A 15795-nucleotide genomic window follows, 5' to 3' on the forward strand; every position below is an offset into this window, starting at 1 on the left:
TCGTCTGCCAGTTTTTGTTCACAAAACTTACTTTAGGGAACTACGCCCTAATCCTGACCCCAACCGTAAGAAGCAGTGCTGTGACAGACGTGAATACACAAAAACCTTTTAGAAAGAGACCAATACTACTTGTGGGATGCTAATGCACAAGTACCCTAAACCTTTTGAGAAAGACTCATATTTTAGCCATACAGCCACTTTTATATGTTGACTTACCCCATTCAAAATGACATAACTCTGTAGTTTTTTATTGCAAAAATTCCTTCCTGAAGAGAAAAGGATTGGTTTGGGTTTGCTGTCTCCACATCTTTAGTAGTCAGTTCATCCCTCTGTGAAGACTGTGTTAAATGACCCTTGTGTTGTTCCCATAATAGGGAACACAGAGTTCGTAATGATGGAAAATGAAAAGAAACTGGCATTGTGTGAGTAAATTCAGACACTTGAAGGGCAATAATACAAGGGGGGAGGAAATGATGGAAAATGATGGAACGCAAAGGGAATCAGAAGAGGAGAAGTGAAATGAAATGAAATGAATGTAGAGAGAAAACTAAAAGTAAAGAAACAGACCTGAAGAGAAGATGAAGAATGGTATTTTAAAGATCAGAAATCCAAGATGTCTCGAGTGGAAACAACTCTCAAGGTTTAAAGTGCCTCATCACGAATCTTTCAGAGGTCTGAAAACAGAGACTAAAACTGTGTGCATCTTTGTGTGTGCATCAATGCCCATTTCTATTACATCTGACACTGAGAGTAAGAAGACAAATTACAGAATAAAAATGTAATTTAAGTCTATTGGTCATAAATGCTGTAGTGCTGCAAAGAAACACAATTTAATGCCTTAAGCTTTTAGTCCTGCTGTTGAGGATAAAATAACAAAAATGACAAACACGGAGGGAAGAAAACAGATTAAAAGTGTGCTAGAGCGTTAGGTTTAACACCAAACCATTCAAAATTACTTAATACTTTACCAACTCATGGGTTGTGCAGTATAAACAAATATTATCCTGTGGGCATTTGCACTGATTTAAGGGAGGATGCTTTTTTGTGCTCATCTTCCATATATTTTACTGTAACAAATCATTTAATGTTTTCAAAGATGCCTTAATGTAGATTGAAAACATTTGTTTAATCACATGACAGCACTCTTAAGACACTCTTGGACCTAAAAACCAGCTTGTCCAGAATTAAATCTGTCCATGCATGTTCTTAAGCTTTGTTTTGATATGCAGTTTTTATTATTTCCAGTCCGATTTGATTTGTTTTTGTCTTTTTATATGATATGGACAACATGTCTGAGAATACAATGAATCGGACTGGATGACAAAAAAAATTGTGCCTTACATTATTTTTATTATAAACATATCAATAATTTAAGTATGCATTTTCTTAAATAAATTCAGAATATTCTTTTGATCCATGAACCATGCATGGATCATGGAGGGTAAATCAATCATGTGCGTCAGCTGAAATAGCTGATGATCATCTCTCCTCTCCATTGCCTGAACTCCAAACAGGATGAAGCAGTTTTTCATTTCTCACCCAGTAATGACGCCATGAGACATGAGAGAAAGGCATGGTGCACCCTGACATATCCATCAGTAAGCCACACAGAGACAAACCAGCCATGCGCCGCACACGTCACACTCATGTGTTCTTCTTTCTAGGTCTCCTGGACATGTCACCACTCCATCACAGGACCGCAAAATGACACTGACCTCCTAAAAATCAAGTCACTTGGCCTGTTATTTGGACTGTGGGACAAAAGAAGACTAGCCCCTGAAAAGTTTGACCAAAATGTTGTACTTATGATGGGATGAAAACGCAAACCTTCATGGCACCACTTTCTAGTTTTAAAAATCATAATTGTAAAGACCCCCTCTGATAAATATGATGTTTTAACATGTTCCTGTGACATTTTCTGATGATGAAGGACATATATAAAGAAAATTAAGCACAAAATTACATTTCCAAGTTTTTCTGTATTGCAATTGTTGTAAATCAGGAGCAGACAAAAAATGCAGTTTGACAAAGAGTGTATTTGTGTAGAAAATTCACTGGGCGGGCCACAAGCTATCCAGGTTTTTGGATTCTGGCTAAAACACTATAATTATTGTGAAAGGACAACTGGGTGTACTTTAATATAGATCAAAAGAGTGGGACTTTAAATTTCTCCTCAAACATTTTCTATTTAGAATCTAATCAGACCTTTACATTTGTTTAGAACCAGAAAATGATTTTTCTTTTTCAATAAAAGAGCACAAAATGCACAAAGTTTATTATACATGCTCTCTATTAACACAATACAAAATCATGAGGTAGGAAGAATGGATGTAAGAGGACAAGAGACAATGTTACAGTCAGGAGACTTCAGCATTTTCCAGGAAACAGGCGGTCTCATACAATAAATATGTGAGCTTTATTCATGTGTGTTGCACCACTTCATGTTGGTTGTGATGACATGAGTAGAATTAGCAGCTTAATGTCACAGCATTTCACGCTATTCACCACCTCTGTCCCCCACACAACTACAAGCTGCCTGAGGGAAGATTAGATTCTGTTGCGTGCATGTTCCTTTTCTTTTTTTAACCTTTTAAACCATTTTTTTATTGCCTTGTTCATTCATTTACTCAACAAGGCATGCCATGATTAGACACAAAGTGACCAGTTCAAAAGTTCTTCTTCCAAGACACTAAAAATGGCCTACTCTTCTTTTTCTGCTGTGGCTCATGCCTGTACATTCATTCATTCTCTATTGAAATTGGACACATTTGCTTTTATTTCATTACAGTTCTGTACAGCATTTCTGCAAACTGAGATATCTGCCTATAAAATATGTGCTGCCACTTTAGGCTTTTTAACTGCTGAAAGAGAGAAAAAAATAAAATAAAAAATTAAGTAAATTGCACAGCTCTCACACATAATTTAACAAAGATAAGTATTTTGTGGATTTTTTTGCTCTTGTAGCTCAAAATTATCAGCAAACTCATCTTTAGGAAGCGTGAAAAAAACTTTAATGTATTCACGTTTTTGACCAAAATCTTCTGTAACTTCATTTTAGGATGTAAATACACATGATGATGACAACAAACTAGAGTGTGTGCGTCTTCAAAGATTCTGTGAGCTGCAAATACAATCTATCAACAGAGCAATGATGGAAAAAGAAAAGCAACTTTTGAGGAAACCCATAAAGCGACGTCCTGCTGAGTTATCTTAAGCAGACGACGGGAAATTCTATGATTTCCCGACTTGTGTGTAATGAAACATTGTTGTAATGTAACCTTATTACAGATACGTCACATAATAACACTCTGTTTTAATGTCGAGTTCTGTTCATCAGAAACCTGACACTCAGAGCTAATACCACATGCATAAGAAAGCCAGGGTGGAAAGCAGGTCACAGTATTCACATGACCATCAGTTGGTTCTGCAAAGGATTATGCTTTGAAGTCATGGTGGACTGGAGTGTTTTTTTTTACCTGCAGGAGAAAAATACTTCCCAGCCGATGCTGATGTTTTCATAGATGGGTCATGTTTATTGCATCATCGTCCCTGTCGTCTTTGAGGGAGTAATTCTTTCCAATGTTACAGAACACGTCCCCACCTATAGTAATGATGTCCCTTTTATCAGCTGGCAGACTATAAATTCTCCCCCCTGAATGCCTCCTCAGAGGTAGCAGGTCTATTTCCACAGATTCAATTCTCAAATGTAATGATACGGCAAGCTCATTTGTGGAGTGCCTTCTTGCTGGCAGAAAATCAGTCTTTTCTGTGGAGTGCTGGTAGGGAAACATAGAGTTTTCACACACACCGGGACTGGACTGGCACCAGTCTGAGATGCTGGGGTCCGATCCATCACGGCTGTCGGAGCAGTCTCTGACCTTCTGCCCCAGTCTTTGTCCCCTGGCTAAACTCAACAGCCGGGGGATGGTTACCTTGGAGACAGTTGTACCCATAGCGTCTGCAATATGGTGGCGCTCAACTGATGTCACTTTGCTGTCTGTAATCTTTGCGGCAGGGGAGGCCACCGCAGCTGAGCCGGAGAACGAGGAGGTGCTGAAGAGAGAGGCAACTTTCTGACAGTATCGTGTCCGTATGACCTTTGCTGAGCGATATAGATCTCCAATGAAGCAGTAACAGATCGGGTTGAGGCTGGAGTTTGTCAGGCCCAGCCACTGAGCAAACGGCCGTGTCTGCAGAAGCCAGGAGGAAGGCTTTGGCTCACAGTCGATCCAAAGGTCAACCAAGTAGAGCGGCAGCCAGGATATTGCAAACAGGAGCACCAGGCACACCACCATCTTGGCGATTTTCTGTCGCGTCTTCAGACGGGAGGTGTGAAGGGCTTGACTACGTGGATCTAGATCAGCAAAAGGTGATTTCTTGCCTCTCCACAGCCTCCTGCCCGTCAGGAAGCCGATGGTGAGGTTAAATGTCACCGGCATACAGTAGAGCATCACAAATAGCAGGACGCTGTATCTGCAAAATGAAAGTAGAACAATTAAAAGAGCAAACTCTGTCTAATATACTAATTTGTTACTTGTTTTTTTTATCAAACAGTTTTAATAGTCTTAATATCACACTACTTTAACAAATACCCATATAACTGGATTGGTTCATTAATGACAGAATGTCAGAATAGGGTGGATTTGAGTCATTAGTAGCGTATCCTCATGTATAGATGTTTTGCCGGACAAAGTCCATACTTTCCAACAGCAATGCTTATCGTTTCAACTTTGACACAAACAATACACCCCTTTTTTGCTCTATGGAATAGAATGACATAATAAATTTACTGCATTTTAAATACTTTGGGCGTTGTTTGTTTGTTTGTCTTTTGCTTGTGAGTGTTGGCCTTCAATCAATTGTCTTTTTTCCTCTTTTGTTGATGTTTTTTAACTGCCTTTCTTAGACCTGAACTTTCTGTGGGTTTTTCCCCTATTTATGCTCTCAAAGAACCATCACCAGAAGGCACCATCACCACAGAACACATTAGGTTAAAGTTGAGTCACGGTATTTCAACTTAGTGTCTTCTCTTCTTAAACGTTGCACCACTCAACCAAGCACCGATAGCTTTATCAGACTCAACTTCTAAATAATGTCAGCTAGATTAATGAAAATCTTCATTGCTGTGGAATGCATTGTTTAATCTCCCAAACAAACATCAATACTTATAAAATGATATAAATGATACAATCAATTTAACCCAGGTGAGAATTTATTCTCAAAGCGGAAATTGGAAGTACTAATGATCTGTTTTCTGAAATTCTTTTAAGTCTTTGCTGGTAGAAATAGTTGTGTTCAGGAAGAATCTTCTTCTGTGACACTCAGTGTAACAGTGTGTCACTGTGTTACAGGAAGAATGATCAAGGTTTCCAGTGTGGAATTCATCTTAAATGCCTTAGTCACAAGAACCCTTACAGGGTTGACCCGTACGTGTGGTGCAGGTTTCTGGGTTGTCCAGGCCTGTAGATGCAGCTGCATCCTAAGGTGTGTCTTGCAGTTTCCCTGAGGCTCTTGTGGCCACTTTAAGGGAAGTCATGAAAATGGAATGTGCCATTCTCGCTTGTGTGGTGAATGTATCAAGGATACATTGTAAGGATAATTTAAGTCGCACGCACTTATGACATATGGGGGATGCTATTGTATGGTGCCCTTGCGCTAGTCTTTTGTAAGATGCGCGTTCTTGCTCTTGACTGACCACGCTCAAATGCTGCATCCTCGGGTTGAGCATGGGATTCGTAAGTGTCCATAGGATGTAGGATGTCCACACAAACTTTGCTCTGATTGTCTAATTTCTTCATTCCACAACATGCCTTACCTACTTCACCTTTTAATAACGCCTACATGTTGTTTAAAAGTGTGGTACAAGCTGTCATACCTTTAGAAAAAAATGTGCATGCACACTTTCACCCCACAGGTTTTCACAGTGCAGTCTATGACCTTAAAATTTCGTGCCAAACTCCTGCGTGCCTTGTAGAGGTGTGCCCTATTTTTCGGCAACAGACAACCGGTTTCAACCCGTAAAGGCAGTTGTAACTAAGGTAAAATCCAGCATCATTCTTTGGACAATTAGCTCTAAAAGGTTCAGCAAAGAGGCCAGAAGTAGTTTATTGAATAAGGAGTGTGTCCACTGTCCAGTACATTTCAACTGTTGGTCTGGGAAGATTCATGAATTTAAATTTATAATAATAAGACCTATTTATTTTGTTATTTCTCTCAAGAGTTTAGCAAGAGACAAACCTTTATTAGTTTATACTTAAATAGAAGGTTTCCCAAAAATAAACCAGAGTTCTACCAAAATATAAAATTGCCAAATATTTAGAACATGGTTTACCGTTGGTTTATGTGGACAAAATTAACCTGACATGAAAAATATGGTTATTATTCATTTTGCAGGGTTTTGTAGCCAGATAAAAAAATGGGGTGTGTAGTGCAGCAGATTGACACCTTTCATCTTATGATCTATTTTCAAAGAATCTCCGGTGCTTTTTTTTTATTAATATTTTTTCATTTTTAGGCAAAATAAAAAAACCTGTATTGCTTTCTAGGACATAGTTTCTGCAAATTTACCTCAGAGTTGTGGGTGGGACTGTTGGTGTTGAGAAAAGCCTATCTGAATTGCTTCACTACCCCTACAGCTTCTCTCTCTCCCTAAATGTATCCATTGAAGCGGAAAAATATGGAAAAAATTGTGTCTTTAAATTTAGACTCCACTACCGCCCGATGATGAATAGTCACTGGTCATCTACGTTAGCACGTAGCTTCCAGCGCTCGGAAAACACAACATCGGTTTTATAACTATAAAAAGTCATGCAAGAACAAAAAGTCAGTACCCATTTAGGTGTAAACTTCTGTGCTTCAGAGCACACCACATGAAGAAATGCAAATCTCCTCCAAACCACATCGCCTACTACTGGAGGGATAACCAGCCATAAGTCGCCATGGCTCCTTCTTAAAAAATACTTTTGGACACCACCACAATATCAAATGCCCCAACATCTGGAGCAGTTGGGAGGAGCCATAGGGTTAGGGAAGCAATTCAGATTTGCCCTTCTTTCCCATGATCCCTTTGTTCATATGTTCTCGCACTAGCTTACAGCCCCTCACAACACCAAGCTAACATTAGCAGTGCAACAATAATGGCAAGAAATACCACAGCAATCCAGCTTTACAGTTTTGAACAAGATATCAGCTCAGACAAGGAAATGTTAATGGATTTCTTTGTCTGCAAGAGCTTGTGGCCTGCCACTTTGTAGTTTGTCTGTAACAAATTAGATTTTCGTCTCCAATTGATTCTCCATGATTTGAATACAGAAACAAAGTTTTAATCTTAATATTCCTTATATATGTCCTCCATCATGAGAACAATTGTACAAGAAAATCCCCAAAACACATTTTTCTTTGGAGTGGGTCTTTAAGTCAATGCATGCTTTGTTTCAATAAAATCTGTCTCTTTAATTTCATCATTAGGTCTGATTGAAACTCCCCTAGGCTCTTTATGGTTATAACAAGATCAGACTTCCTCCAGGAAGACTCCCACGGGGCTTGTGGGTGTTTCTTCCAGCAGGTCTGACACAATTGGGAAGTGATGCACAGACTAAGCCATAAAGGCACAGCACGTAGAACAGAAAAGGACACGAGAGAAGTCATTCCAAACCCCCCAGGGAACATTCACCAGAGTTCAAATCATTTGGGGGGAATGTACCTCCTCCAAACAAGCTGATGTTGTAACTGTGTGATAATCTACTATCTCAAGACTGCATTGTAAGAGTAAAAGAAACCAAAATGTACGCATCCCAGATTTCACTAGTCTGAGTGCCTGTGAAGCAGAATCAAATTGCTGGGAGGAAAAGTGTGATAGAAAAATAGTCACTTGGATTTATGTTGAGCAGTCTTCCTCCATTCAGTACACCATAATTAACATATAGGAGCTATTTTGCAAAGAAAAGATGTCCATACTCTGCCTCAGTCTTAAACAGTGTTGATTCTCTGGAGCAGTGTAGCGGGAGGCTAATGATTAATTTCAGCCATTCATAAAAGAGCTCAGTCTAAGACAATTATCCGCTCATATAAAAACTGTGGTCAGCCAGAGTACTTACCCCTGTTTGAGGCGATGCTGAGGCCACTCCTCCTGACAGACCAGGATCGTGAAGGTCTCAAAGCTGATTTCCCTCCTCCGGTTCATCACCGCAATGGGAGCACACATCACAGATGATATGGTCCACACCACGCCAACAGTTACTAATATCCGTCTGCGAGTAAACATGGAGCGAGCCCTAAACGGGGATCGAACGCTGTAGTAACGATTCACACTGATAACTGTCAATGTCAGCACACTGGCTGAGACTGAGACGGCCTGTGTGAAGGGCACAGCTCGACACAAGAGGTCCCCGTAGACCCAAGAAGTATATATCTGGTTCCCCAGAGTGATGGGCATGCACACACACACCACAGCCAGGTCACACACGGCCAGGTTCACCAGGAGGCTGCGTGTAGCACTGACTGCCGCCAGCCGCCTGCTGCGTCTGCTGGTGAGCACTCGTAAAGACATTAAATTCCCAACAAATCCCAGTATGAAGGACAGACAGTACATGGTGGTCAGTGCAATAGTGTTGGGTTCATGGAGGGTCCAGAGCAGCATATTCTCCAAGTCCGTCAGCTCACTAGAAGATATGTTGAAAAGGGTCAAAGGAACAAAGGAGGTGGCGGGCTCCCTTTGGGCAGAAGATGACGTTGTGGAGATTAAAGGGAAAGCGATAAGGGAAGAGTATGGAACAAGAGAAGAGGGCAATGATGAAGGTACAGGCTGATGAAGAGAAGCACTGGGAGAACTGAAGGTGGGCATCCAAATAAGACCACTGTGCAAGCTGTATGTGTGGTTGAGTTTTTCCTGGAGCCATGAGGAGAAGCTGGGCTGAACTGTGCTCCTTTCCAGTGGTTTGTTCCAGATCTGATCCATGCCATTTCCCAGTAGAGAGAAGAAAAAAACGGACACAAATTGAGGTTGAAGCAGACTGGAGGAAAAATTTTGGAACTGATTGATTTAGTCTACACAAGCTTGTAGTCATACAACCACGTAAAAAGTAAACGAACATCTAAAATCCAAAACAGGTTAAACTCCTCACCAAGCATGTCACACCGGGCTCAGATTTAAATTCTGCAGTTTCCAGGTGCCAAAGAACTGAGTGGATAAAAATGTCTCAAGAAACAAAAAATCATTCTTCCACATCTCTGGCTACATCCTGTGAGTCAGCTGGAGGCATGGTGTTGTTCAGCTCTGGTCCCAGTGCAACTCTTATGTAACGTGTGCACGTTTATTCCTCTGGGGAGTGGCTGTTTGAACCTGATAATCCTCCATAAGACATTAGTAGGGAAACCTCCTGCCTCTTCATCGCCCCTTGCCTCTTCACACTTTCAGTCCATCAGAGCATCAGATCTGTTTATAGGAACATTGCACATGTCAGAGGCTGCAGTTCCAAAGCTCATCAAACAACAAATTATACTGGGCAAAAAGATGAAGCAAAGTGTAATTACATTTATAAAATACAGTGTAAAAGTGAAAAAAAGTAAGAACTTCTTTTTTTTATCTGACAACTTTACATTCACTTTTAAAATTCTAGGTGCAAATAAGATGCAGTCTCCATGTTAAATACATTTTTTCACTTTTTTAAAATGTATTTATATTTAGTTGATTAACGTTACTACATTTAATGAGGATTTACAAGTGAAAACTGTAAGACTGACCGACCCTGAATGTCCATTTCAGCAGTAACCCTTAAGATGTAAAGGAGGCTGCCAAATGCTGGTTGTAGATCTGCGCCACAGAGGATGAAGAAAAAATAGATGAACTGACAGTGCCAAAGTTGTTCCTGGCTCCTCTTAGTCCGATCGATCTCTAAAGATGCTCAGAGACTGGTAGTTAGGAGATCTCTGCTGCCTCTGTCAGCTCTCTGCTCAAGAGATGTCCGCGCTGCTGCCGGCAAGAGCAGCGAGCGCAGCCGTCGCTGCAGGAGGAGGAGGAGACGGAGGAGGTGCAGCAAGCGAGGGAGCAGCTGCTCCCCAATACACACTTATGTAGACTCCACCTCCCCAAACCGTGTGATCGATCAAAAAGGACTTTTCAATCAAGTCAGTTCATTGTCATAATCTTAATGAGAATGAGTCATTCAATATTTTTCCCTCTCTTCAGGGACATGAATGGACCGTCACAACTGCATCTGCGATGCAGAGAAAAAAACTTCCATTCCACTCATGTTTTTTGTTAAAAACCATAAAAAAACATCTTTTGATATTTAATTGATGTAATAATAGGACAATTATGTCAGATTAAGAAGACACAGAGTTTATAGGTTTCCATGTCAAAATAATGCAAGTTAGTGTCTATGCACTAAATGCAAATGAACAGACGTTCAATTAATATGCTATCCAGTCCCGTTTTTGCCTTCAAGTCATTTGTTGATCAACAATAATAATTAAGGTTTGTTGAGACAAATGTTTTGACTTGAAATAATGCAAAAAAAAGTTATTTATATGTAAATATAATAACATATAATAACATATTTAATATATTTGCTTATTAAATATAACAAGCAAATATTTAGTTAAAGTAGATATTGTGTCTCCAGGCTGTAGTAAAGTACTAGGTTTGTAACTAGCATGCTCAGAGGTTTGGTTTCCATCCAGGTTGTCTAGAAAGGGTGAATACACTGTATTACCAAAGCTATTTGCTCACCTGCAGTGACTCACATTTATGAACTGAAGTGCCATCCTATTCCTAACCTACTGAGTTTAATATGATGCCGGTCCACCTTTTGCAACTATTACAGCTTCAACTCTTCTGGGAAAGCTGTCCACAAGGTTGAGGAGTGTGTTTTTTGGAATGTTGACCATTTTTCCAAAAGCACATTGGTGAGGTCACACATTGATGTTGGTGGAGAAGGCCTGGCTCTCAGTCTCCACTTTAAATTACCCCAAAGGTGTTCAATTGGGTTCAGGTCAGGACTCTGTGCAGGTCAGTCAAGTTCATCCACACCAGACTCTGTCATCCATGTCTTTATGGACCTTGTTTTGTGCACTGGTGCAGTCATGTTGGAAAAGGAAGGGTCTGCTCCAAACTGTTCCTACAAGGTTGAGAGTGTGGAATAGTCCAAAATGTTTTGATATCCTGAAGCATTCAGAGTTCCTTTCACTGGAACAAAGGGGCCAAGTCCTGAAACACAACCCCACACCATAATTCCCCACACCATAATTCCTCCTCCACCAAATTTCACACTCAGTCCCAATGCAGTGGAATGCAGTCCCAAATGTAACGTTCTGTTAGCAACCTCCAAACCAAGACTCGTTCATCAGATTGCCAGATGAAATAGCGTGATTCTCCACCTCACTCCAAAGAACGTGTCTCCACTGCTCCAGAGTCCAGTGGGGGCGTGCTTTACACCACTGCATCTGACGCTTTGCATTGCACTTGGTGATGTGTGGCTTGGATGCAGCTGCTCTGGGATGGAAACCCATTCCATGAAACTCTCTGAGTACCGTACTTGAGCTACTCTGAAGGTCACATGAAGTTTGGAGCTCTGACTATTTGTGCAGAAAGTCAGTGACCTCAGTGACCTCAATTTACGTGGTCTTCCACTTTGTGGCTGAGTTGCTGTTGTTCCAAACTCTTCTGTTTTGTTATGACTGAGCTGACAGTTGACTGTGGAATATTCAGGAGCGAGGAAATTTCACGACTGGATTTGCTGCACAGGTAGCATCCTATGACAGTTCCACGCTGGAATTCACTGAGCTCCTGTGAGCCCTGAGCACCCCTTAGTGCTTGATTTTATACACATGTGGCCAGACCAGGGGATTAGAACACCTGATTCTGATCATTTGGATAAGTGAGCGAATACTTTAGGTAATACAGTGTGGCATAAAACATAAAAAACAACTCCAATGAACATTTTGTTTTTTGTGTTTTTAATATGTTCTTGTGGCATTTTTCTCCTGATAATAGACGTATATATAGGGAAAATTTAGCTTAAATTGCATTTCTTCAATCAAATGTTGTCCTCTTTCGGCTTCTCCCATCAGGGGTCGCCACAGCGAACAAGTCGCATGGTAAACTTGGCATTGTTTTACGCCGGATGCCCTTCCTGACGCAACCTTCTCAAACCGGGCTTGGAACCGGCACAGGGGTAGAGAAGGGAACAGGGAGCAGCCCGGAGTCGAACCCTGGTTTCACGGACGGAAGGCGCCGCAAACCAGCACGAGCTAAACCGGCTCATTTCTTCAATCAAATCATGAACTTTAATACTAAATCTCCATGCAAATGTGTCTATTAAATGGGTACCCCTTTAACCCTTGTGCTATCTTAGATGACCCCACCCTTACTTTGACGTGTTCTCCCTACCATGACAAAGGTGGATAAAGGTGGAAAGATTTCATGTAATTCATGGACACCAGTGAAGATCACAAATCATTGAAGAAAAAAGGTTCATTGCACTGTCTAGTGGGTCCAGATGACCCAACTCCCAATGTTAAAGTGCTTAGGATAGCACAAGGGTTACAGGGCCTATGTTATGAAAAATACACTTTTTTGAGCTTTTAAGTGTATTGTAATGTTCATTCCTCACAAAAAACAACCCCAAAATAGTATTTTGATCCATTCAAGGATTTCTGAGCATTCCTCTAAAACCCTTCTCACTGAGCACCAGCAAAACCATGAAAAGGATCGGGTTCTCACGAGCTGACGTAGACCAGTGAGAACAGCCCGTTCCAAAGTCTTCGCTGCCAGCACCGCCCCCAGGCTAACACACACACACTTTCTCTGCGGCGCTAGCTGTGTTTGTCAAAAACACTCTCCTTTTACAGTATATGCACAATATGCACATCCGTCTTTGCTAAAGTTCAGATGTTGATCATTTTTGTAAGGGAAATGCAGACACACTGCCGAAGCCGGCTCTGGACGTGAGAAATCATGAAATGGGCGGCACCCAAAAGGAGCAAAAGGCGATACTTCAGAGATCCAGTCATCTTACTTCCGGATAGGAAAGTGAGCTGCGAAAATAACTAATGTTTAGTAAAAAATGTGTTCTTTAGTGTGCCAAAGATAATATGTTGTCATATATATGGACATAAAGACTTAAAAAAAGCATGATGTAGGCCCTTTAAAAAATAAAAGTGGAGCAGTCAGAATTTGCGCTCAAAAACAGTGGAAAAAAAACATTACAATGCAAATACCTACTTCTGTAGTTGAATTATTGATTTTTGAGATAAAAGTGATTTATTCTAAACAGGAATTTTAAAAAAAATTGGGAAAAAATTGTCTTGACATAAACATTTTAACCACTAAAGTGTGAAATCAAACTAAGTGTAAAGTGGATTGAGCTCTTACACGAGAAAAAAGGAAAGGAAGAAAGCTCCTGTTCCAGTACATCAACAGCTGTATAGATTTTGTAACAGCTTTAAGAACATCTGTGAAGGCCTGCATGGCTGCTTGACAGCATTAAGGGCACCAACAACTGAACCCATTTCACTGGTTCCTGGAGTTCAGGAAGAATAATGACATCTCCAGCTGCTGAGTCAGACATTAAAAAGTTCATTCTTAGAGGGAAACTTTTACTGGAGGAGGGTGGTTTGGAGCTTGAAGAAATTGTATAAATGAAATATTTAGAGATCTGAGTGCAGCAGAGTTCAATGACTTGTTTTATGTGTGATATTAAGATTCAATAAAGTTCAAACACATTGAGCTATTTTTAAATGGATTCTTGAGTCTGAAAGCCATTTCTAGAATTCAAAATGTCACTCCAGAACTTTCAGTAGGGACTCTCAATTTCATCAGTGTAGGATCTGATAGAGCATGAACACTTCTGGCCTCTGTAAGAGCAATTTGACCTTATCAAGAGATGTTGGACCGCTGCACTACGATTACTTGAGCTAAAGTTGGCTTATGTGGTGGAGACTTTAGAAGAAATACAATTGGCCAAAGCAAAAATTCCCTTTCTTTACAATAACCATAAGGTTTTTATTTACAAATTATACTAGAAATTAAAAATGAGAGAAACATCCAATTCCAGTAAACTGGGAAGGAGAGATGAGTAAAAAAGAAAATGGCCCAATATTTTAGGAGACATGGTTGAGAAAAAAGACAATTTTTAGATCTTAAAAGTGAATGTTACTTATAACAACAAAAAATGACTTTATTACTTGCATTACAATTCCTTTATTTTTTTAACATAATTTGTATTAAAGTTCCAGTATTGAAAACAGTAAAACTTTAGTGTTACATTTTGTGGAGCAGTTTGGGTAATTAAGAATTTGCCACATTGTTGAATATTATAGACCTCTTTCTCATCATTTTCATCATCCTCCTCATTTTCTGGTCCTGACTCCACTTTAATGGCTTTCAAACATCATGGTGTCTTCTCACAGATACGGTGCAGCTTTTGATGACTTTTAGGCCGAATCCAAATTCTTCCCCTGCCCCTGTGGCTCCTCCCTATTGCTCCAATTGTAGGGGCATTTGGAGCTGCAGTGGTGTCCGAACTTAAGACATAGGGACTTAGAACTAGATATGCACCGGGATGTGCCGCGGATTAGAAACACATTTCTTAACGTAGGTCTGCTCTGAAGCATAGAAGTTCACATGTAAATCTAAGGAATGACTTTTTGTTTTTGTACTTCTTAAAGTTACAAAACCGATGTTGTTATATATTTTCCGAGGGCTGGCAGCTGCGTGCTAACGTAGATGACTGGCAACTATTGATGACGTCATCGACTGGAAGTATGGTCAGAATTTGAAGTCGCTGTTTTTCCACTTGGAGGGCTAAATGTAGGGGTGAGGAGAACCCAGAGGGGTAGGGGAATAATTCAGATTTGGCCTTACTGAACTGTGTAGTTTTGGGCTCTGTGCTTCAAGAAACAGGACTTCACCTCCTGTTTTATGATACTTGTTGAACTGCAGCAGTCCTGTAGTAGAGCATTGTCAGTTTTCTCCTCATGAATACCAGCAAGCAGCATTTCTAGGTGGTGGTTTGGAGCACGCAAAAAACAGATGGTTACTGTTAAATATGTTGCTTATACCACCAATGCAAAGTCAGTTGTTAATAACGTTTTTAAAATAGGAATGCTGAAAAGCATTTTGACTTAAAGGTAAAATATCTAAACGTATTTGCATGAAAATATGACACATAAATAGGCAGTGTGTCTCCAAGTTGTGGTAAAAGTGCTTAAATACATTTAAATTTGGGAATAGTGATAGAACAAAGAATATCTTATCAAATTAGCATTTTGATGTGAGGGGGCATCTCTTTTTTATATCACCCATTCTTGCTGCCTCAGTTTTGCAGTCCTGCAGGTGTCTGGTGCTGTAGGAAATGGTGGACCCCTTCAGATGAAGAATACTAGCTGCAGTCTTGTGGATCACACTGTTTATAGTAAACAACAACATGGTAAATATTCTGGCAGCCAACAGCAATACTTCGCTCACTAGCAAGAAGAAGACCGGCAAATCAAGGTCGTTTCCTTTGTCCCGGTCACACTGAGCTCGAAGCTGCTCAACTAGATATCGGATGGTTGCTCCGCACTGCCAAAGGTTGGGTCAGAGGTCAGAGTGACCATCAAAGCACATGGCCCAGAGGAGAAGGAGGAGGGGGGGAGGGGGGGGGGGGGTCCAGAAGCAGCGGGGATTTTTAAATTGTACTCCATAAAGGCTGCAGTGAATTTTGTGATGTATTTTTAAACTAAAACTAGGCTTACAGAACTGTTGATTTCATTTCCTTTTTATTTATTTATTAATTTATGAAAAATATTTTAATA

General features: G+C 40.3%; 1 protein-coding gene across 3 annotated transcripts; it reads right to left on the reverse strand.

The window, feature by feature from the left end:
• Positions 1-2016: 2016 nt before the first annotated feature.
• On the reverse strand, positions 2017-12034 carry LOC101175219 (neuropeptide FF receptor 2). 3 transcript variants are annotated; one of them, XM_023958563.2, is made up of 4 exons: positions 9746-12034; positions 9123-9433; positions 8097-8947; positions 2017-4473 (listed from the first exon to the last, which is right to left on the reverse strand). In XM_023958563.2, exons 3-4 carry the CDS (start codon positions 8840-8842, stop codon positions 3516-3518), a joined length of 1704 nt encoding a protein of 567 aa, XP_023814331.1. In that variant the 5' UTR covers positions 8843-8947; positions 9123-9433; positions 9746-12034; the 3' UTR covers positions 2017-3515. The 3 variants fall into 3 exon arrangements, with proteins under 3 accessions (XP_023814331.1, XP_023814330.1, XP_078806827.1); XM_023958562.2 differs by having other exon boundaries at positions 8097-9433; XM_078950701.1 differs by having other exon boundaries at positions 8097-9433; positions 9742-12034.
• Positions 12035-15795: the final 3761 nt, after the last annotated feature.

This window comes from Oryzias latipes, chromosome 1 (genome assembly GCF_053564925.1).
Source record: "Oryzias latipes strain Hd-rR chromosome 1, Olatipes_Hd-rR_3.1".
NCBI lineage: Eukaryota > Metazoa > Chordata > Actinopteri > Beloniformes > Adrianichthyidae > Oryzias > Oryzias latipes.